The sequence below is a fragment of the Condylostylus longicornis genome, unplaced genomic scaffold, assembly GCF_029603195.1.
Source record: "Condylostylus longicornis isolate FDR11 unplaced genomic scaffold, ASM2960319v2 ptg000076l, whole genome shotgun sequence".
NCBI lineage: Eukaryota > Metazoa > Arthropoda > Insecta > Diptera > Dolichopodidae > Condylostylus > Condylostylus longicornis.
In genome coordinates, this window is record NW_026578044.1 from 1735460 (window position 1) to 1760512 (window position 25053).

At 32.3% G+C, this 25053-nt stretch overlaps 1 protein-coding gene across 4 annotated transcripts in view; it reads left to right on the plus strand.

Moving 5' to 3' along the window:
• Positions 1-25053, plus strand: part of LOC129612684 (A disintegrin and metalloproteinase with thrombospondin motifs like) — a 114143-nt gene that overhangs the window by 39423 nt on the left and 49667 nt on the right. For all 4 annotated transcript variants that reach the window (XM_055526437.1, XM_055526436.1, XM_055526438.1 and 1 more), the window contains exon 3: positions 7728-7808. In XM_055526437.1, coding sequence (XP_055382412.1) covers positions 7749-7808 — 60 coding nt within the window. In that variant the 5' untranslated portion in view covers positions 7728-7748. The remainder of the gene's footprint in view (positions 1-7727; positions 7809-25053) is intronic.

Consider the following 25053-nt stretch of genomic DNA (forward strand, 5'->3'; position numbering starts at 1 on the left):
AAATATTAAGTATGTTAAGTTATAAAAAAAACTCCAAAAAATTCTTCTTCATTTTTATGTTTGCAACATTTTTGATAATGATGTTGTCTACATACATACATGCACATATATTAAGCTATCATCATCATCATTAATAAGTATGATGATTATTAAGTAAAAATATTTTGCAAAAATAAAATGTTAAGGTAATTTCTCATACATACTTATATGTATATAAACTCATAATATACAATGAATAAAATTGCTATGCTAGTAATGTTCAAAAACAGAAAATAATGAGAAGAACAAGTATTATGAAAAAAAAAATGGTACAACTTAAAATCAATTGCATAATATTTTGAGTATTTTTTGTTTTCCAAGTTATTTTACAACAAAAAAATTTTGGCTATTCACAATATAAATATAAATAAATAATACTAACAATAAGGTAATATATTAGTGAGCGCCACATAGAGAGTATTGTAAACATGCAATCTGACAATGTCAAAACATTTCATAATTAAGTTTTATTTTTTTTTGTGTTTTTTGTGAGGGTTTGCAAATAAAAATTATATGCTCATCAAAATTAACAAATGCATATATTGTACATGCATAAGTATTTGTACATAATATTTACAGAGTGTCCAGCAAAGTTTTAGTATAAATTTGCTTCAGTTCAGTTTTAAAACAAATATATTTACCATGGTTGGTTGGTTGACTGATGTGGTCATGAGAAGAACAAGTATATGCGACAAGTCTATCGTACTCCAATTGGCACAAATGTGTTGTTTTTCTACCAGCAACCCGTGATCCGAATATGTCTAAATCCCCGATGCAAATGTTGGATATCTCGTCTATCGTTACGCTTGCTCTGCCCTATGTGACCAGTTTGTCCCCGCTCAGGGAGGGACGCTTGCAGAGATAGTCAAAAAGAATCTCGTTCCTGCTAAATGGATATTGGCTGTTGGGGCTTGTTAGACGTTTTGCAGCTTTCAGGCCGACAAAGGCTAATATCCCGTGTAGATTACCGTCAGACCGGCAATGCCCCTTGTGACATCATCAGGAGCAGACTCTATTTCCTAAGGTTGCATCTTGGCCACATGTAGTCAGTGCTATATTATCTGCCTTCGGTCGGCCCACGGTATTCATCTTCACGGTGTTAATGGGAATCAAAGACCTGTTTCGCCCAGGAAAGTTCACGTCTGAGCCACACTTAGTTAGCTTATGCGCCCGGTCATTTGAAGCTATATTTTGGTGGCCCGCGAACTAAACGAGCATGACACTATTGCGAGCTCACACATATATATAGTTCCGTCTGTGGAAGGTAGTTAAGTGTACAAAGAAAAATCAAGGAAAAATGTATACGTAAATATAAAAAAAAACTCTTTGCTTAAATCGTGAATACTTTTAATTTATTTATCTAATTTACATAACCATATGTACTTACATACGTATGTAAAAATGAGTTTACTTGCAATTGTCGAAGTGCAGCAGGCGGGGGGTAAATTTCAATACAATTTCGAAAATGAATTGTACGCATTTTGATTGACCAGATTTATACTTACACTTAAAATTTTTTGATTTCTTAAATTAATTAAATGTAGATGTGTGTGCGAAATTGTTTTGATTTTTTGTTTCTTCATTTTATTAAACTGGTTTTGTAAATTATAGGCTGCAGGGTATTTTTCTTCTTCTTTTTTTGTAAATCAGTACTCTATAGTAGGCAAAATTAAAATAAATAGCTTTAAGTTTCATATATTAAGTTTTTGGTTGTTTTTTCATGTTATTTTACATATGTGTACATAAATTATCTTCTTGTATTTTTAGTGAATGCATCATTTTGTAGGTCAATCTTAATCTTCTGCTTTTTTTTCTCTTGTAAATTAATAAAGATAAAGTTTTGTCATCTTCATTATTATCACATATATAATGTATGCATGTATATACAGATGTGTTGTACATATTAATTATGCCTACTCATTTGTATATAAGTTTGGATTAGTACGTAAAGCTTACATGTTGCAATCATTAATATTCTAAATCAACAAATGTCAATAGTGTCTTAAAAAAATTAACTAAAAATTAATAAGGAATCAATTATTTAATTGCGCAGTATTTTAATAAATTCTTAATCTTATTGTTATATATACTTGATTGTGTGTGATTTGTATACTTCACATATGTTACTATACTGTAAAAATATTAAAACTTGAGTAAGACATTAATTGCATATTAATCACAAACCAAAACCTTAAACGAACTAAAGCCCATAAAGTGAGAGACTACAACTTTTGAGAATTATTTTGGAACTAGGCGATTTCCGACATCGATATGGGAGTATTTTATGGCTGTTAATTCCTACCGAACCTTTTCACCTGCCAATATGAGAATATTATTGACATTTTTTGCTTTTGGAACCATTTTTGAAACCTATGTTCTCGCAAAGTCAAATTTCTAAAAAAAAAATTATTGAGCTGTTAAATTACCACATTTCAAGATTATCAAGTCGAACAGTAATTTTTATTTTAAATGTTGGATGATATAGTAAATTTATTAATTTTTAGTCATGAGTGATTGTTTTTTTCATATGCTTACTTATTTTACCCAAAATAACTAATTTTTTTAGTATCTCATTATTTTATTCACTCATTTTCTTCCTTTTTATTAAAGTTTTTTTTCTATTATACATCTAGAGATTAAGTAATAATTTCAGAAGAGCTGTCATAATAATGTGATCATATTGTGTTCAAAAACTAAATGCATACATAAGTATTTAAAAATACCTTGATGGTAATTACTGATTATGACAAGTGATTTTAAGAGAAGAGTATTTTTTTTTTTTACTTTTATAAAAAGTTTTGTTCATAATTAAGTTATATACTTTAATAATTATTGCATATACATATGTATTATAGTAATTATAATACAATAACGGCAAATTTATTTTTCATTTGTTTTTATTTGTAATTCCATATTTTTTTTTTACACTATTCTGTAATTTAATATTGGAATTTTTAATATTTTAGCTTCGCATAATTATCAGTTCAATATGGTATATACGCAACATTGTAAATTTGGAAATTAATTACATATATATATTAAGTTTTTTTTTATTATTTCAAGGGATCATCGTTTTCAATTACTTATATACATTAATTAAAAGATCATTATCACACAACGACAAAAACTTATTAATGGTATAATTTTGATAATAATACCGAAATTAATTGAAATACACACTTACTTTTCACGCATAATTATAATTTTTATTAAAAATAAAGTGAAATTGTACCTTAAACTGTATATCTTTATATAAGTTGATTGATTTGTCTAATTATTTTAGTCTTTTTAAGTTAGACAATTTAATTTTGTACTAAATTTTGAAACAATTCGAATATTAATATTCAAATCTTTTTGTTTTGCTTTTGAAAAACGAAATTTATACTTGTTTAAAGCAATAGTATATTTCGAACACTATGACACTTTCGAATAATATAACACGTAATCATTTTTTCAAACACTATTTATGTACATGTGGTAATTATGATACTGTACTATTATAGCTTTGTATACTGTACTATTATACTGTACTATTATACCTTTGTATACTGTACTATTATACTGTAGATTGTAGATTTTAAGGGAACCGAGTGGGGCAGGAGTAACCCCCCAAGCCACCGCAGCCATTCTTGACTTGTTGTAGCCTCCCCACGCTCCAGCCTATAATATCCCCATCCCAACCACAAAGCCGGAGATATCCCTAAGGGAGTTGGACAACAGTTCCCGAACACAGGTGTCATGGTTATTCTTAGAATCGGATCGCTCTCAACTTTAGCCCTGCCCTGTCCTCGCCAGAGAGAAGTCGGTAAGTCAGTAGCCGAGCTTCCTTCAATGTATGGAGGTGCAGCGGCGGCAACCCGATCATCACCTCCAATGCAGCGGTAGGAGTCGTCCGCATTGCTCCGGTCACTCCCAGGCAGGCCAGCCTCTGTAGCTTTTCCAGCTTGGCCCACACCCGCCTGCTGAGCTTTACGGCACCACAAAATCGACGCATATGGAGGTACAGCGGCGACGATGGGCCTAGCAAGGGCCGTATATAGCCACAGTGCTTTCCTGGGACTGATCCCCCGGGTCCCCCCGCTGAAGCCCCTACACTTCCACAAGGCCGCCGTAGCCCTCTCGATAACTCTATCTGGGGTTACCCTCAGATACTTCACCTCCCTAGAGTAATTAATACGTTCACCAAACAGAATTGAGCTCGTTAATCTGTCCGTGCTTCTGCATCTGGTGCAGGATTAAATCATCAACTACAATGGACCACAGGAGGGGCGAAAGAACCCCGCCCTGAGGCCGCCCTTTTGCAGCGGAGATGAAGAGTATATCGTCAGCTATGGTGGACTTAATAATCCTATCCTGTAGCATCCGATTAATCCATCTGCTAGTCGTCGCATCAATCCCTCGTTTGTGCAACGACTCACAGATGATATGATATGGGGTGTTGTCAAAAACTCCTTCTATATCAAGGAAGGAGCCAACTGCCATCTCCCGCACTTCCAGTGAGTTTTCAAGGACCCCCACCAGACTCTGCAGAGCGAGTACAGTAGACCTTCCCGTATAAATCCCGTAGAGTTCATCAATACCCTTGCAGAACGCTCTCCACGAAATTCTCTTCGCTTTCCTAATTTCTTTATTGTATTTCGTGAGTCCACAAACCCGACGCCTTGGCCTTATTGAATAGCTTTCTGGTCTCTAGTCTAAGCCTTGAAAGCTCTTCATTTCACCACGGGCACTTTCTATTGCTCCGCCGCGGCTTAGCGCGCAGCTCCCATGGTAGGCACTAGTAATAGCCGCCGTCAAAGCCTCGTTGGCCAGTTCGATATCCATCACCGGTTTGGCAGCAGTAGGAATGGATCCAATCCCATACATGAGGAGTGTTTCGAATTGACTCCAATCTGTGGATTGGGGTACCAGATACATTTCTTCTGCCAGGCCCCCGGATCGGACATGGATGTCTCATTTGAGGCATGCCATCCACTAACCCTACTGCCGATAAACTCAGTGTAAAGGGTGATGTCAAGGACCTCTTCCCTAATTGCATTTATGAATGTCGGCCTATTGCCCTCATTCATAACCATTAATTTATTGCTATATATAAATTCAAGTAGGCACTCACCTCTTTTATTTATATTACTTCTTCCCCAGACGGTGTGGTGGGCATTGGCATCACTTCCTATTATTAGTTGGAAGTTCCTCCTTCCACAAAAGTCTGAAGAATAGCTCCTGTCGGAGCGACTTCAGACTTTCCAATGAGTTTTGGCTCTTTTGGTTGGCCTGAAGCGCTCGTCGTTGTCGCGGTGGGCGTTGGTTTTTTATTTTGTCCTGTCTTACCGCCAGCAGCTTGAGAGGATTTTGTTTAACCCGAACGGTAACCCGGAAGAAGTTCAGGAAAAGTCGGAACTCCGCTTTCCGTTGATCTTCCAATCCGGAATCATCCACGGAAAAAGTGATGGAGCAGCCCCTGCCCTTTTCCTTATCCGTCCTGAGCACCCTCCAGGAACTCATCGTGAGGCTGGGATTTTGCTTCCCTATCCTACTTAGAAATTTGTCCCTGGAGAGACTGACGGTTATCTCGTCCTTTGGCACGTAGGTGACGCAGACATCCTGATTATCCGTCTCCATCGGAGGCGTCGCCTTTTCCTCTACTGGCGTGAGAAGGAGTTCCTCCTCTGCGTCAATCGAGAGAAGCTCTGGTTCCGCAGACCCTTGAGCACTAACTGTGTTTGTATTAATGTTATCCTTAGTATTGTTGTTGTTGTTGTAATTTTCACTGTTGTTATTGTTGTTGTTGTTGTTGCAGTTTTTGTATTTGTCACAGTTGTTGCTCTTGTTGTTGCTGTTGTTGTTATTGTTTACGTTCTCCATCTAGCTGTTTCACCTTGACTTGGGACGCCTGTCGTCAGCTGACGTGTAGATATAGGGCTGAAACTCACAAAGCAGGAGGCTCGCCGCGAGACATGACCACGACACGAACGTAACTTTGATCGTTTCAATCACCCCTTTATCCTCCGCCATTACCGGGGCCCACCACTAGGAGGTGACAGTGCGGTTTTGGGCCCCACTATTATACTGTACTATTATACCTTTATATACTGCACTATTATACTGTGCTATTTTATAAACTTTTATAAGAAACTGCTAAGAAAATCTTCATATTTAATTTTAAGATTTTAATGAATTGTGAAAAGTCAGAAATTCTCAATCTCGCGTTAAGTCAAAATGAGCAATATTACTTTTTAAATTTTAATTGATAAAATCTTCTTTTATACAACATATAAGAATTTTAAAACTCATATACTCAAGCATACTTTTTTGTTATTTGATACAAAATTTGAATTATGTAAATTTAATAATACGAGTAATTTAATAAATCAAATTTTTGTTTCCAGTTTTTGATTTTATTCATAGTAGGTAGCAGACGTCTCCATTCTTCTTCTTTACGGATTTTAATTTTTACTGAAAGAAATGATGTTCATACAATCATTTTATATAAAGAAATTTTGGTAAAAAAGTATTTTGGAATTTTCTTAAAAATAAATCGAATCAAATGAATAATAATGTATGCAAATTTTTGATGTAGCTATAAAAGAAAAAACAAAAAGAGTCAAATGGTCAATTCAAAAATTAAAGTGTTTCATAAAAAAATAAAATATTATTAATATTAATTTTATTTTCCATTAAATAAACAATAGAATAATAAAATAGAATTAAAAAAAAAATATGCATATATTTTTATTTTTGAAATTTTTTTTTATAGTTTTTTATCATTTTAATTTATTTCTATAGCGTAAATTTTAAATAAATCAATATGTCTGATTTAAAATTATGTAAATTAAATAGAAATAAATAAAAAAAAATTTGAGTTGACTTGCAAATATATGAAATAAAAATCAGCCAAACAATAACGAATAACAGGTGATTAAAGCATACTTTACTTATATTGAGGTCAAAAAAATAATTAATAAAAGTTCTTCGGAAATTGTTCAACGCATAACTATTATATAAAATCGCATTCATTTAAAATTCAAAAATTAAATCTTTAGTCAGTTATTATGTTATAAAGTCGCCATCTTTTATGCATTTTGTTGAATGATCATTTTAAAATTTATTTACACATATATTTTCAAATAATTAAATTAAATTTTAAAAATCTAATTTTAAATTAATTTGTTTATATACGCAAAAATAACAATAGGAATTTGATAATTAATGTTAATTGAATAGCTTTTGGTATTCTTGATATATCGAATGTTCCACTGATTTAATTCTGCACTTTATAGGGAAATACAATAACTATTACGTGTATAGCTTTAAAATTTAAAACTATTATACAATTATAAATTTTTCTGGATATTTAACTTTATATTAATATTACAGTATTTATTAAATTTCTATAATAATTATATTTTATTATTTTAAAAATTTATTTTCGAATTGTGCTTGAATGACATAATAATGTTGCAATATTTTAAAATGAAAAATTAATGAGTGACACTAATATGGGTACAATTTGTATAAAAGCTTCAGCTTTAAAACTTATACATATTAGGTTAAATGTTATATAATGTAAAATTACAATAGTGTTTATAGGAATATTAAACATTGTTGTGTTTTTTCAAATATATTACAGCTAATTTATAAAATTATTTTCATTCTTTTATTTTTTTCTTTTTTTGTTTACTTTCAAACAGATTTATCATCATCATTGCAACATGACATTTATTTTTGGTATATTATTAACAACATGGACAGTATGCTTTGCATTGCCAGATGTAAGTTTTAAATATTAATTTTTTAAATTTATAATAAATTTCTTTTTATATATACAAATTATTTGATATTTAAAATATAATTTATTATAGTTCTCTACCTATACATATATTGTTGTTTAAATAAAATTAATTTTAGTTGAAAATTTTGAAATAAATATTTTAATAATTCAATAAATAATATTTGACAATAGTGACATTTTGAATAATGCTCTAATACTCGTATATTAAATAATAATATATTGCATAATTGAAATGCTATTATACATGTATTTTTTGTTATAGTTATAACATTGACGACTTAGAGTTAGTATTTATGTATGTATAAATATTTGACAACAAAACTATCGAAATAAAAATTAATTAATGTTGACTGGTCATTATTGGTATATTAAAAAAATGTAATTGTAATTAACATAATTGAACAAAATTCATGTCGAAAAATTTTCAATTTCTCTAATAATTTCGAAAAAATTAAACAACTACAAATAAAATTTGGTAACATGATTTTACCAAATATAATTAATTATTTGATTATAAAACTAACTGACATTGACAATTGCATGACACGTCACATATAAAGTGGAGTCTAATTTTGAATAGCAAGTCTATTAAGAAAAAGGGTTAAATTTGGTAATAAAAAATTTAATTTATAATACTTTTTTTTTTAATATTTTATTTTTTTTCTTTTGTGATTTATTATTAAAAATTAATTTTACACTCACAACCTGTTAAAATTTTTCTAAAATTTTTTTTTATAGAGGAAATTTAAATTTATGAAGTGTTTGTTAATTTCTGTTATAATTAAGTTTAGTTTGCTGGCAAACCATTACTGTGCTACATAAGCAGTATAATAAAAACCAAAAAAAAAAAAAATAAAAAAATATATATCTACAATTTTATTTCCGTTTTGATTTGTTTTTAGTGCCTTTTTTTCTGAAATTCAATAATTATAAGCAATTAAAAATTTTAATAAAAAAAATTAAAAAAAAAAAACATAAATATCACGTCAAAAGAAACCGTTTAAAATAAAAATGAAACAATAATTATAATTGTTGTTATTGCAATAAAATCAATTTTGCAACCTTCTCTCATGCGAGAAAACACCTAAAGCAAATTATTGACTTCATTTATATGTTCTAGTTTCGAGCTATAATGAAAACAATAAGATTAAAAATTACACAAAAAAACAATTCAATATTAAAAAAATTTATTACAATTGTGCAAATCAACTGTAAGATGGCGTTGTTTAAATAAAATTTTTTAAAAAATATTTCTCATGTTTAAATCTAATAGTTTAGCACTGAAAACGAGTTACATTTAATACATTTTTGACGAGTTACTACTTGTGTCAATTTAGTGTCATATTTCGTGCTTGTTCATTTGGTTTTTGATATTCCATAATTATCCCCTTTAGAGCTCACGGATGAATTCATATTTTTGATATTAATCTTAAAAGTTTATCTCATTCAATGAAAGAAGTTGATTTCCATACTTATGAATCGACTCTTTGACTCACTTCGATTTCGCTTGGTTGCAAGCACTTAAAATAGTATGTTAAATCTAAGCACTTATTTGTTTAGTGTTATAAACTTACAAAGAAAAATGATGTGCTTTAGTGTTAAATTTTTACACTTCATAAATTTTTTGCTCTATAATTTACGTCCATTCAAAAGTTCGGATATAAATATATTAAAGTTAAATTTTTATATGCATAAATTTTTTGTTTTTTATACATGTCTGTATGTATGTAAGCTTAGTATACTATGTACATAATTATAATTATAACAATTTCAACAATATAGAGATTTGTTATAATTTTTAATTTCTTTGTTATACTTACTTGTACATAAATCTATTCCATATATGTATACATATGTATGAATCCACGTGATATCACATATTTAAAGTAAAGATAATATCTACTTGAAACAATCAATTACGAATAAAAAAAACTTCACCTTTGTTATTTTATATTTAAAATTTACCATTTTTAAAATTGTCTTTCGTATAGGTAATTCTGTTCTTGTTAATCGAGCCGCCTATATTAGTATACCTACATGGTGTCTTTTATAATGTTATATTTATAAATTGTACTAATTTTATAAAAGACATGTTAATTATTATATGTGAATTAAGTAACATTTAGCAACTGACATTTTGTATTAATATTGAAGGAAATTTTCAATGAATTTATTTTTTGATTGTTTTTTCTTAAATGTGAAGTATTTGAGAATCATTTGGAATAATTTTCATTATGTTGACAACTTGTTAAAATCATTTTATAATTTAATGACCATAAAATCATGAATAAGATTATAGAATACATTCAACATATAGTTAGGTGAAAGAATGTTCGAATTATCCACTAAAGAAGATATGTATTCCATCGTCTCTCTTTCATCTTGCGGATATTGTCGTAAACGGTCAGTAAACAGTGCTCGAATTTATGCATATGATTATAAATGCCTTAAAACTAACAGCAGCCATGCCTTAAAACTAACAGATATTTACTTAGCCTATAAATTTTGAAAACAGCACTTTAGTTGATTCAGGTTACATCCAAGCTGGCCTGAAACTGCCTTACTGCACTTGTGGAATTGGCATCGGCAAACAGAATCACAGTCATTAGAAATCGAATTCTCCCTTTTGTGGGAACTTAGACGAGACCGCCGTGCCCCTTGCATATTTTTTGCGACTACCCAGTATTGGGGGGCTGGTATTTTAATTGTTTTGGGAGGAAGGAGTTCATGAACTTTGGGGAAATATTATCCCATTCTATTGGGATATATCCAGCTGGTGAGGGCTTACATTAAGCCGTGAATGGCTGCGGTGGGAAGATATCTTGCCTCATTCGGCTCCCTAAAAAATCTACGATCTATAATCTAGGGGTATTCAGAAGATCGATTACCATTCTTGCCTCCTGTCTGTCGGAATCTAAGACTGCCGTTATGCTTTCATGCATATTTCGGTATAATTATGCATATGTTCGGTTCTTAATGAAATTTGTACTCACCCAAAGTCAGAGGCAATATAGACTTAGATGTGAGCCTCCCCACGCTCCAGTCTACAATATTCCCGTCCCAACCACAAAGCCGGAGATATCCCTAAGGGAGTTGGACAACAGTTCCCGAACACTTAGGGACCCATGTCCAACACAATTGCGGCGCCGAACAGCCAGTGCCGAACAGTCGCAGAGAAAGTGCATGGCGGCCTCATCGCCACCCCCACTAAATCTACACAGGGGGGAGCCCGACTTCCCCAGCCTATGCAGGTGGTACTACACTGGACAGTGCCCCGTGAAGAAATTCGCAATAGTGCGAATCCGGCTTCTGCTCATCCCCAGCAACTCTGCGGTGAATCCGCTGGAGCACGCCGAAAGAAACACCTTCACATGACGGCACCCTTTCATGTTCCGCCAGTGACGGCCGTATTCCGCCGGGAGCAGGCAGGCAAGCCCGGCCCCCACGGCGGAACAAGGCAGACCGCAGAAAGGCAGCGACTGCACTAAGTCAGCCTCAGATCCCTTCCGCGCCAGCCCATCGGCAATTTCGTTACTCGCATGGCCACTATGGCCCGGCACCCAAATGAGCGTGACTCTGTTCTCCGATGCCAATTCCATTAGTCCAGCAAGGCAGCCCCAGACCAGCTTGGATGTAACCTGAGCTGAACGAAGCGCCAGCAGTGCAGCCCTGCTGTCCGAGAACACATAGATGGTGCGGTTTCTATACCGCCTTTCTAAATTGATTCTCAGACAGATCTCTATTGCATGTATTTCGGCCTGGAACATCGTGCAATATGGGTCGAGGGTTGCATATACACGCGTGTCCGGGCGGACACCGTATACACCCGAACCCACACCCGACTCTGTTTCGGACCCGTCCGCATACCACGCGCTCGAACCCGACTCAAGTACCGGGCCACCCCGATCCCACGTCCATCGATCGGGAAATAGAACCCTGTACTTGTGGTCGAAGTTGTACCGCGGTAGACAGGTATCCGACATGGTTATTCTTAGAATCGGATCGCTCTCAATGAAGTCTCTGTGAGTCCTGTGCAACCCGATCATCACCTCCAATGCAGCGATAGGAGCCGTCCGCATTGACCCGGTCACTCCCAAGCAGGCTAGCCTCTGTAGATTTTCCAGCTTGGCCCGCACATCCACCTGCTGAGCCTTACGGCATCATACAATCGACGCGTATGTGACGATGGGCCTAGCATGGGCCGTATATAGCCACAGTGCTATCCTGGGACTAATTCCCCAGGTCCCCCCGATGAAGCTCCTACACGTGCACAAGGCCGCCGTAGCCCTCTCGATAACTCTATCTATATGAATATTCCAGAAGATACGATCATCCAGGATTACCCTCAGATACTTCACCTCCCAAGAGTAACTAATATGTTCACCAAACAGAATTGGGCTCGTTAATCTATCCTTGCTTCTGCGTCTGGTGAAGGCGACCAAAGTACTCTTGCTTGGATTTATATTTAAGCCAACGCCTTCGCACCACCTCTCCACAATACGTAAATTTTGCTGTAGAAGATCAGAAATAGTGCTCTCAAATTTTCCCCGTACGACGAAGGCCACATCGTCGGCGTATCCCCAGACACGTACCCCGGAGTCCCTGAGAGCAGCGATTAGATCCACTACACCCACTACAATGCACCACAGGAGGGCCGAAAGAACACCGCCCTGCAGACAACCTTTTGCAGCGGAGATGAAGAGTACATCGTCAGCTATGGTGGACTTAATAATCCTATCCTGCAGCATCCGATTAACCCATCTGCTAGTCGTCGCATCAATCCCTCGTTTGCGCAACGATTCACAGATGACATGATATGGCGTGTTGTCAAAAGCTCCCTCTATATCAAGGAGCAGCCAACTGCCATCTCCCGCACTTCCAGTGAGTTTTCAAGAACCCCCACCAGACTCTGCAGAGCGAGTACAGTAGACCTTCCTGACTGATAGGCGTACTGAGATTCATGCAAGGGATTGCTTCCCAGTGCATCGTCCCGTATAAATCTAACAATCACTTTTTCCATTGCTTTCAATAGAAAAGAAGTAAGGCTGATTGGACGGAAAGACCTTGAGTGGTTGTTTGGTCGCATACCCGCCTTCGAAATATACGTCAATTTAGCCACCCTCCTTGCCTGAGGGATGTAACCCCACGTATAGCTGGCACGAAAAATTTCCAACAGTGCTCTGGCGATATGTTGGAAACCCCTCTGCAAAAATGTAGGATATATCCCGCCATAACCTGGAGATTTGAAGGGCCTGAAAGAGAAAACAGCCCATCAAATCCTGCCCATCGTGAAGACCAGACGGAATCGTTGCCAGTCATCCCTCGCAATAAGCTTCAACGTTCGCTTTCCGTTCTCGGTCATAGAGCCATCAGGCCGTTCCATTAGGGCCAACCCGCTAGCATACTTTTTGGAAAGCAACCTGTGAAGACGCGCACTGCTGGAGAGTTCATCAATGCCCTTGCAAAACGCCCCCCACGAAATTCTCTTCGCTTTCCTAATTTCTTTATTTTATTTCGTGAGTGAGTTTTTACACTCTTCCCACGAACCCGAATAAGCCTTTTCCTTATTGAATAGCTTTATGGTCTTTAGTCTAAGCCTTGAAAGCTCTTCATTCCACCACGGGCACTTCCTATTGCTCAGCCTCGGCTTAGCGCAGCAGCTCCCATGGTAGGCAGTAGTAATAGCCGCCGTTAGAGCCTCGCAGGCCAGTTCAATATCCATCACCGTTCTGACAGAAGCACGAATCGATCCAATCCCATCCATGAGGACTGTTTCGACTTGACTCCAATCTGTGGATGGGGGTACCCAATACATTTCTTCTGCCACGTCCCCAGAGACCATGATATAAAACCTAATCTGTCTATAATGGGACATGGATGTCTCATTTGTGACATGCCATCCACTAACCCTACTACCGATAAACTCAGTGCAAAGGATGATGTCAAGAACCTCTTCCCTAATTGCATTTAGGAATATCGACCTATTGCCCTCATTCATAACCATTAATTTATTGCTATATATAAATTCAAGTAGGCACTCACCTCTTTTGTTTATATTACTGCTTGCCCAGGCGGTGTGGTGGGCATTGTCATCACTTCCTATTATTAGTTAGAAGTTCCTTCTTCCACAAAAGCCCACAAGATCTTTCAGTTGTTCGTCTGGATGGGCACAGTCTCCCGGGAGGTAGGATGAGCAAACAATGAACTCTGTCCAACCCCTGGAAGACTTCACCTTCACCAACGCAGCTACCTGATCCTTAGAACAGTAATCTGGAATGGGAAAATACGTTAGCCTTTTACTAAACAAAATTCAAGCCCTAGGCCTGCCCCCTAATTATATGATCATACAATAGCTCACCTGTTAGGCCCTTAACCTGATCCTTCACTAGGGCTTTGGCCCTTTAGACAAAAGCTTTACAAGAGCCTTGCTTCCCATTTCCGCCTTTTGACGCATTTTGGTGGGCGCCTGCCCTGCCACAGCCTCTTTTGCCGTCCTAGGTGCCACACTAGCCTCTCCAACAGCAAATACCGAAGCAGTACCGGGCTTCCCAATGGGCTTGGGCCCTTTTGGTTCACCCGGGATGCTTGTATTCGGCGCGCTGGTCGATGATTCTTCCGTTTGCGCCATTTTCGGAGCGACTTCAGACTTTCCCATGAGTTTTGGCTCTTTTGGTTGGCCTGAAGTGCTCGTCGTTGTCGCGGTGGGCGTTGGTTTTTTATTTTGTCCTGCCCTGCCGCCAGCACCTTGATAGGATTTTCTTCTTTTAACCCGAACGATAACACGGAAGAAGTTCAGGAAAAGTCGGAACTCCGCTTTCCGTAGATCTTCCAATCCGGAGTCATCCACAGAAAAGGTGATGGAGCAGCCCCCGTCCTTTTCCTTATCCATCCTCAGCATCCTCCAGGAACTCATCTTGAGGGTGGGATTTTGCTTCTCTATCCTACTTAGAAATTTGTCCCTGGAGAGACTGACGGTTGTCTCGTCCTTTGGCACGTAGGTGACGCAGACATGCTGTTTGGGCATGTCGTCGCCATCCAGTACCACGACGTTGCAACCGTCCCAAGGTTTTGTCTTCCTACAGACACTGTTTATCCACTCCCTAGTGTTTTAATTGTTGCATGTTACGGATATCCATCCAACCCCTTGCAACGCTGCAGTGAATTGTGGATGAGAATCCACAACTTTATCCATTTCATCCATGATGGCTACTTTGATTTTCCCCATCTGAACTTCGGATAGCCTTTCCTCTGGATGCAGTTTATGAGTGATGGCCACCTTGACCTGTGCTACTTCATCCCGATAAAAAGTCATTTTCGGGTTTTGTTGAGGAATGTTCCCAGGGACCTTTCCCTCAACATTGCCATTCATCGACCTCTTTTTTGAGGGCCCTGTTCAGGGGTGTTGTTTTCTGACCTTTCCCTCTTCTGTAGCTATAGGGCTAAAACTCCCAAAGCAAGAGGCTCGCCGCGAGATATGACCACGACACGAACGTAACTTTGGTCGTTTTAATCACCCCTTTATCTTCCGCCATTACCGGGGTCCACCACTAGGAGGTGACAGTGCGGTTTTGGGCCCCGTCTTATGTGCAGACTTTATGTTGTTTTTCGTAAATCGCCAATGTTGCCGTCTACAGAATGCTTAGCGGGCTAGTTGTTTCACAATGCATAAGTATAACAAAATTTTATCATACATATAAAACATTTGATAGCAAATGGTCTCAATAGGCACAATTAGACACAAAAATATTCAGTATTTTTTTTGTTATTTCTGTCCATATTCTGGAAATCAGTGCATGAATAGTACACTTAAAATTATGATTGTATAAAGTTCTCAGCTGAAATATACAAATATTGGGTTTTTCTTTGTTGAATTAATGCAACTGAATAGTGTAACATCTAGAGTTTGTACTATCATGTAATTCTTGGTCACAACTCGCAAGTATAAATTGTTTTTATGCCTTTATTCCATTCCAATTATGTTGTTGTGCTTTATTCATTTTATTTATAGTGATTTAATTAAACGAAATAATCTGTTATATTTAGCCGGTTTTTTTCTATACCAACATCATAAAAGATCATTTTATAGTTATAAAACATTATTTCTTTGTAAGTAAATTATATTTAAAGTAGATTTTTATAAATATTTAAGAGCTAATTATGTTAATTTTGTACATATAATATTAACGGTTCTTAATAAAATCACCCTATTTAAGACGGCCTCTCTCATTATAATGTTTCTTTATATAATACTTTTGAATTAATTCCCACCGAGAATTCTTTGTTTTAAGAAAAATAACTTTTTTTATACTCGTAGTATAATAATTAAGAGGCCAAGTTTATATTTTTCTAGTCTGGAGACTTGTATTTGATATTTATTTTTTATTTTAAAGCGTACATAATTATAACGACTATCGCGTATTTTAACGCTTAGGTAAGCATTTTTTTTGTTTTGTATTTTTTTGCCACCTGTTTAACTAAACTAAGTTTTTTTCTCTTATAGTACGTATAAAAATATTAATGACAAAATATTAATTTTTTCCCGACCGCATTGCATACAATAAGGAACGTTATGTGATGACACCATTTGCATGTCGAGTTTGTGGTGGAAACTATTCTGTCTATAAAAGAGTCTGCCTGGTTCACAGAATTTGTATTAAATATTTAATGAAAATTTTCATAATATTGTATTACACTTTAGAAATGCGATCGATTATGTGCTGTTCACATCAGTTTTTTCTAAATTTTGTGTTTGTGGTTATGTTAAAACTTTGTGTTTGTACGAATGCACAAAAACAAAATTTCAAACAAATTCTCAAAAGTTTAACTAAAAACGATAACTTAAAAATTTTTATAGTGGAGAAAAAAAAAGCATTTATTGCAAAATATTGGAAAATGTTGAATGAGATGACAAAAAACAAAATTTTTTTTTTGCTTTTAAGAAAAAATTTGACATTCTTGCTACAAAAAAAAAAAATTTCCAATTTAATGAGTGAAGTTGGCCTTTATTCAAAAATATTATGTAAGCACGTCAATAGTATCATTGTTTATGACCGTAATTACATATGTATGCGAGTCCACAAATACTGACTTACATGGTATGTACATGTATGTAACGTTTAGGTAATGCTCACACACTATTTTTAAATAAGTTGAATCGCGTTCATTAATTTTTGGTCGCCTTCAATTTTAATATACAATAAATTCTTTATTATTTAAGTATAACAATTTATTATGACAGTAAATTTTCAAGATCAATATTTTTTTTCCGTTGTATATAAAAAATTAACTTGTAAATTGTGTAAATTGTGTTTAATGAATTTCTTTATTTGGGAAATGGAATGATAAATGAAGTGCCAAATTAAGAACTTATTACATTCTTTTTTGTACACTAAAACGATTTCTGTAATAAAATTTATTAAAATTTTTAAAACTATGATTTTTTCCTATAAAAATGTGGGTTCCTTTATATAAAAATTTAAAAATATTATGATTGAATTAAAATCCGAGTCTAATGAAAGTCGTGTATGTACATGTATGTAGACCTTGTTTGACATTAGACTTTGTATGTAGACCTTATTTGACATTAGGCTCCCGCTCATGAGCGGGAGCAGCGGCTTCTTTTTTGGCTCGGAGAAATTCTTAAAGTGCCGAAGAAAACGGTCTGCGCGCCTTGCATGATTGAGAGGAACGGTCAATGGTTGATCATTGGAACAATTTTATGGGCTTATCTCACTCCAAAAAATACGTGTCTCCCTACGTGTCACCAAGGAACCGAAACTGGCCACACTTTTCTACCAGAGTTAAGGCTATTGGTGGGATGGGCTATTGATAGGATGAGGTCTGCGTGTCTGCCTGCAAGAGGACAAGACGTCGGAGCACCTATTTTATGAATGTGAGGCGGTGGCTCTCCTGTGACTGAGGTGCATCTGAAGAGGATTTGTGACCTCGATGAGAGTTTCGCGGTTTGAGGTGGCTGCTGTATTGCAATTCGTCAGGGACTTAGATGTAGTGCTAAAAGAAATTACTCTATTCAATTCTCATCACACTTACTGTCAGATTTTGTTAAAGTAAAATTTTTATGTTAGGGCTGAGCGTCTTCAGATAATTTTAGTCTGATATGAATATAGTCATCATACTTTATCGTAGAATAATAAATTTTGTTGTATAGATGATTAAATTAAAATTAAAATTACTAAATTAAATTAAAATTACTACCAAATGAATTAAAAGCAATTTTGTGTTATATTATACTGTCTTATGTTCTGAACGTGAATTTATAAAGAAATAAAATGTAATTAGATTCAATTACTAAATCTTGTAACACGTTCTTGTTAACAAGTGTAGCTCAGTCATCATTTAAAATCTTTTATTACTATAAAAGATTTGCGGTTCTCTCTTACAGGAATATTAATAATAAAAATTTATTAAATTCTTAATTTTAAATAAATATATATTTTTATAAAAATTATTAATCAACTATGGTTTTATATAAAATTGAACTAAAAATGTAAAAAATAATAAAAAAAGTAAAAAATATTTAAAATTTTACGGCCAAGGTTAAGTTTTTCTTTATTCTATAAAAAAATTTCTATGTGTTTAAAATTTAATTGTGGTTAGATTTTCTTTGTGAAGTCAGAGTTTTTAAATGCGGTTATATGGAATGTAATATATTATACAAGTATTTAAAGAATAACAATTTATTGGAATTTGGAACAATTCTAGATTAAAATTCATTTATTTAAGTACAAATGGAAAATAATAAAACATTTTATTTGGAATCACGGCCTTATATTGACCATTGAATAATTATAGTTATTTTTTCTTACTGCTCCCGCTGCTCTTTTAATGTATTGATTTTTAAGAGTTTGTATATAGTATGCACATTACGTTGATTCCATTTTTTAATAAAAAAATATTAGATACAAGTTCTTTATAAGAATTGTTATTGATTTGTATTGTAAAAAAGCCGCAAGCAATAAAGATAATTATTAATTTTATTATATTTCTTGTACACATCAGGTATTTAGTAAGTTTATGTATGTGTACATATGATACTATGGTTAATCATTGTCTTTAAAAATAATTCTCCTTCTAAAAAATTTAGTTTTTCCAATTTATAATTTATGAATAAATCATTTATAATGTTGTATTTTATTTAAAATAAACTGCATTTCATGCTTAAAATTATGTTTTCAATAATTTTTAGAATTTAATTGAAATTTATTCTCATATCAAATTAAATTGTTGAATAGAATTTAATTTTGAAATATTTGCATGAATAATAATTATTAAATTGAACTATAAAAAATTTTGACGTACAAAAAAATTGTGGTATTTTACATGAAAAGCGAATGATACTGTGTAAACTAACTCGAATAGTAGTGTTTACGCGACCGCTCTTAGGAGTAGTCATGTAAACATGTATGTGCATATGTCGATCAACATTATAACTAAAATAATAATTACGTTTATCATTAAATCGTATTCTCTACAATATATAAAAGGTGTTCACTAACACTAAGTGAAAATTTTGAAAAAGTAGAAACTAATTGGATTACTCTACAATTTTATTCTTTCAGTATGAAAGCTCTAGAAAAATTTAACAATGTTTCACCACGTTTTAAGGCACACTAAAGTATGACGACTAAACTAATGTGTGAAAACACAATATTTATGTACACACATTTATAAAAGAAAGTCAATGCTAAAACTCTATATGTCAAAAATTTTGTTTTAATTCTTTGATATATGTATGTATGTATTTTTTGAATTTTATTTTTATTTTTTGTAATAATTTTTTTAATGTGAATAGAATATTAAAATTTGAATACTCATTGTTTTTTACTGTGTCAACTCTTTTTTTTGTTTTGTTATCAAAAGAGATTTTTTTGGCGTTTTTTTGTAAAAATAAAATAACGGATCTAATCCTGACTTTCTTATAAAAATTATAGTAGAACAGAATACAGACATATGTACAATCACTATGAATACATTTTTATTATATGGAATATTTTTTTACAATAAAAATATGCAAATATTTTTTCCCGAAAAAAACCCAAAGCCTACTTGTTTACATACATACATAAAGTATATGTTTTTCAAATCATTAAATTATACTTAATATAAATTTTAGTTTTTTGCGTTTGCAAAAACAAAGGAGAAACACAAAGTTGACTCTTTTATTATAAAGTTTTTCATTCTGCTTCGTCCATTTCTGGTGGAAACGTGGGGCTTTAACAACTCTTCGGAATCGCACTATTTTGGGCTAAGCACTTTATTTCCGGTCAGCATTTTCCTTTTGATTTGGCCTCCTTGAGCGTGGCTAATCTTCCTCAACAAGCCCATCTCCACTTTCTTTTTTTTATAGCAACTTTTATAAGCTTCTGGTTCGTAACCTCCCCTTTTCATTGTTCTGGACCAGAATTTTTTTGAAAATATTGCCTTGAAAATTTTGCACCAATCTTTTGATAATTTGGTCCGAATTCGATGAACATATCCCAATTTTGATTCAAGTTAAGGTTTAGAACTCTCGTTGAAAAGTGGATATTTGACAGGAATGAGTAATTTGTTAACAAAATTGGTAACTGTATATTACGACAACTTATACTCCGAAATTCAACTATAAAAAAGTAAAATGTTAATTTAAATGTGACGTAATTAAATATAGTATGAATTGATTTTGGCTCATTGCGCATATTAAATTGGGAAACCATATGCGCAGATTTACGGAATTATGTAATAGGCATTATAATATTGTGAATTTTTAATATTTTTGCAATAAAGATTTAACGTAATTCACATATTTAATTTTTATGCCTCAAAATTACCATTGATTTTTATTGTATAAAAATTATTATTAAGTTTATTATTTTTTTCTGAAATATGTGCTATATAAAGTGTGCAAATTAATTTTTATATTTGCCAATATTGGATTTTTAATATTAATTTTTTTATACCTACTTTTACAAATTAGGTTATTTACGTTTACGGACGGACATATTTTATGTGACAAGATCAATAAAAATTATGTATAATAAATCTTCCTTTATATAATAACTGTATAATTTCGTAAACTATTTTAGGTCATAAAATCGTAGGAATAAATGACAGATTTATATTGTTATACAGTTTGTTTTTTAATTTGGGGAAAATATTATTGGCAGCGCCCTTATAATGATCTTCTTACTATTATAAATGAATGTATACAATTAAATAAAATTTCGTTTTATTAAGATTATTAATCAAGAATCAAGTTAAAAAAAATTCATAACTAAAATTAAAATACCGTTAACTCAATTTTATAAAGTTATGTATATACACACATACATACATTTCTATATTTTCAAGGTAGACAACAATAAAAATATTATAAGTATGTGACGGGGTCAATAAATTTTTCTGATGAGTTATACAAAATATAAGATATATAGAAATTGTATTACAGAATGTAAAATATAAAGTATGATGTATATGAATGTGTATATATGAATGTGTATGGGTCTATGGATTATACTATTATACGTCACAAATTAAATAACAAATAATAAAGCAAATTAAAATGTACATAAATTATTTTGGACTACCTATTGACCAATAAATATCAAAAAAAAAAAATTATATATACATATACATATAAGAGAAAAAATAAAATTTCTTTTTCTTTTGTAATGAAAATGGGCATAAATTGTAGGAGTTTTATATTATAATTAGTAAAACAAAAATAATATTCAATGGCATTAAAAATTTTAATAAAGTAAAAAAATTAAAAAAAAATTTTTTTTGTTGGTTAAGTGCCATCAATTTGTTATTCAAACAATGTTTGAGAAAATCTTTTATAAAAAAATAGTACAATAGGACTTAAAAATTAAGATAAAATATAACAGATTAGATATTTATATAATATACAGGCTGATTTAACGCACGTTAAATACCGTAACACCTATTATGCAATCTTTATTTAATGCATTGCTTACAATTTGCTTTTTGGATCATAATTTTCATATCAAGTGATTCGACGTCATAGAATTGATTAAAATTGTCAAACACTTTGACACTTTGACTTATTTTTGGTATATTTGATGCAATTATACCAAAAATTTATTAGCGTTATGAACATTCTACAAAACATTCTCCAGCTTATTTCAGAGTTTTTTTGTTTATGATTAACACTTCAAACTTAAAATAAATATATTCATACTGAATTAGTAGTTCAAATGATAATCAATTTATTTATGTATTTTTTTACCCATTTATTGTAATTTTGTACTGAAAGACTTCGCTTTCTTCCAAGATGTGTCCATTTTAGTTATTTCATTTACATATTTTTAATATATTTTTGTCATCATTAAAGAAACGTCATCATTAACGAAAGTTGTGCTTCGCTATACTAAAAACTTCTCTAAAAAGAAATTTTTTTTTTATAATTTAAATTTATCAAATGAAGCAAAAAATTTATTCTTGGATCTAGATATTATCCAGTTTAAATTAAGCAATCCTGTGGCATATTTTAAATTTTTTAAGAATTAACATGTATAGAAAATTTGGAGTGCAAAATGAAAACTACAATATTTTTAGGCATTTTAATCTCATTTTGTAATCTTATTTTAATTGTATCATAATTGACTCCTACTGTGTATCACGATATTTTAAGGTGCACCCTGTAAATTTGAATTTTATATTAAATAATAACTATATGTATATACAAACATATTTTTTTAACTGATGATTCATTTTGATCATAAGTGATTACGAAGTAAAAATTTACTCAAATTTTTTTTTTGCTTTTAATAAAGAAAAATGTTTATAAATAAAAATATTGTTGGCATAAGTATTTTTTTTTTTAGAAGAAAAGAAAAAAAAAATTAATTTAGGTCAGGGTTTGATTTTTTTGAAAATTTTTATGAAAATTTGGAATGAGCTTTTATTTTAAAACTTTAAAAATGAACAGGACGGAGTTTACCGGTATAGAAAAGGCATAAAACTTTAAGAGTTTTGATTAAATGAAGTGCCCGAATTGATATCTAGTGTAGATTGCCATATAAAGTGCAAAAGTTCAAATACATAAATTGTTTTAAATACCCCAAAAAAGCCGTAAAGCTTCATATTCAGGAAGAGAGTCCTGTAAAGCAAAATTTTTTAACCAAAGCTTTTTAACCAAATGCAATCTCAAATACCTTAACGAGTTCATCCATATTTCACCTCAACATTATCATCTCCGCTTTCTACTAAAATAGCACGCATGAATTTTAGATACATCTATCCTTACTTTCTCTTTATGGTTATAATTTTTAATATACTTTTATAATCCATTTCCAGATTGTAGGTGTACTAAATATCACTTTAAAAAAGAAATCCTTAACTAAATAATTTCTTATAAAATTTTACATTTTAATATAAGCAATGAAATGAATTTAAAGCTACGAACAAATATTCTTAAATCAATGTTAAAACAATTATAAATAATTTTCATTGTGCTTATAGATAATGTAGATTAACCTTAAAAATTTTATTTTGATAATTAATCGTAATTATTCTACTTTAGATATGATATAAAATCAGACGAACTTTGCTACATTTGATTGTTAATATATACGAAAAATTTGCTTTATTTTAAAAGAAATAATTTTAATTATTGCTGTTAATTTTTTCTTTATGATTTTAATCTATAACACTTTCAAGTAAACAGTGCCTTAATAGAAGTTTACGATATAAGAAATCGACATTTATTCTGATTTAATTTAAAGTAGCTACAGTAGAAGATTAGTAAACTGACTCTTTATTTATTTATAAATAAGCATTAAAATTATATATTTATCATTGTTACGTTATGATTATTCAGCTCAGAAAAAATATTTCCAATTACTTAGTTGACGTAGGTGATCAGGACATTAGGAGTGATTTTTTGTCATAAGTTGTTAGGCCTGTTAAACTCCGAATTTTTTATTCCCTTAGGGTGTAAACTGAAAAAAAAGGCTACAATTATTAACGCCTACACAATATTACACTCAATTAATAAATTTTGGTTTTAATGAAATTATTTTGCATTTCTAATCGATTTCTACTGTTTTCTTGTTAGTCTAACAATATAGCAATACATAATTTTTGGCATAATCTTAAAACAGCAAGCACATCAACTGTTACTGGTCACGTATTAAGATATACATATGTCAAATTATACAATTTTTACTGTACGACGTTTTATCACTTTACTTGCTTTTTTCTTTTAATGAAAACTTATTACCTTGTTTAAGGTTAATAAAAACCCAAAAAAGAAAAAATTAAAAAGTGAAGGTTTTTAAATTATCTTCCAAAATAGCAATCGAATTCTTAAATTTTTTTCGTTCTTTTTATTGAATTACGTGAACAACATTATTTCCCATCTATATATAACACTTTTAATGAGACTTTTTAATGTTATATAGAGAAACTGAAATTTCGTTATAAAAAATTTAATCCAATTTTATTTTTTTTGTTTCTTTTTTAAGAAAAAGCATTATAGGTTTACAATTTCAAAGTATGTTTTTATTTTAAAGTGTCAAATTTTAGAGGGCAAATTATTGAAAATAATTTAAATTTACCTTGCTGGCAGTAATTTTGATTTTAATGTATGTAATATAAATGTAGGTATAAACATATGTAAATATGCCACAATATGTTAACCAAGTGCAGTATGTTACAATAATTTATTGTATTGTATTACAGATACTTATTGAAAGGTGTTATATTTGTTAATTGCTCGGAATTAATGATTTTGTATGGATTGTCTTTGTTTTTACGTCTTAGCTGTTTCGTACGTACATTTTGACTGGTATGATAATTTTTTATTTTTATTATCTAAAGTTTGATAATTTTGGAACATGTGAACATCTACAACATTAATTATTTGCGGAATATGAATGAGGTTTAATGTACTTTGATCGTTAAACGATTACTAGAATATTGAGACTTGCTTTGAACTCAGAGCAAAATCTCACACCTACCTTTCTATCAAATTTGGTTCCGACCCTCTAAAAATGGATGGTTCCGCTCCTGACACCATTTTCGTGCCTTCAGGATTGCCTCGGCAAAATCAAAGTTCCAAAATTCTTCACAAATGAAAGTACAAGAGTAACAAAATCAATCGTACTCCGCAACTATCGATGCAAAAGTATCTCAAGTGGCTTAGTAGGGGTGGGCTGCAACACCGCATCAATACATACTGTTGCCATTTTTTGAATTTTGCTTAT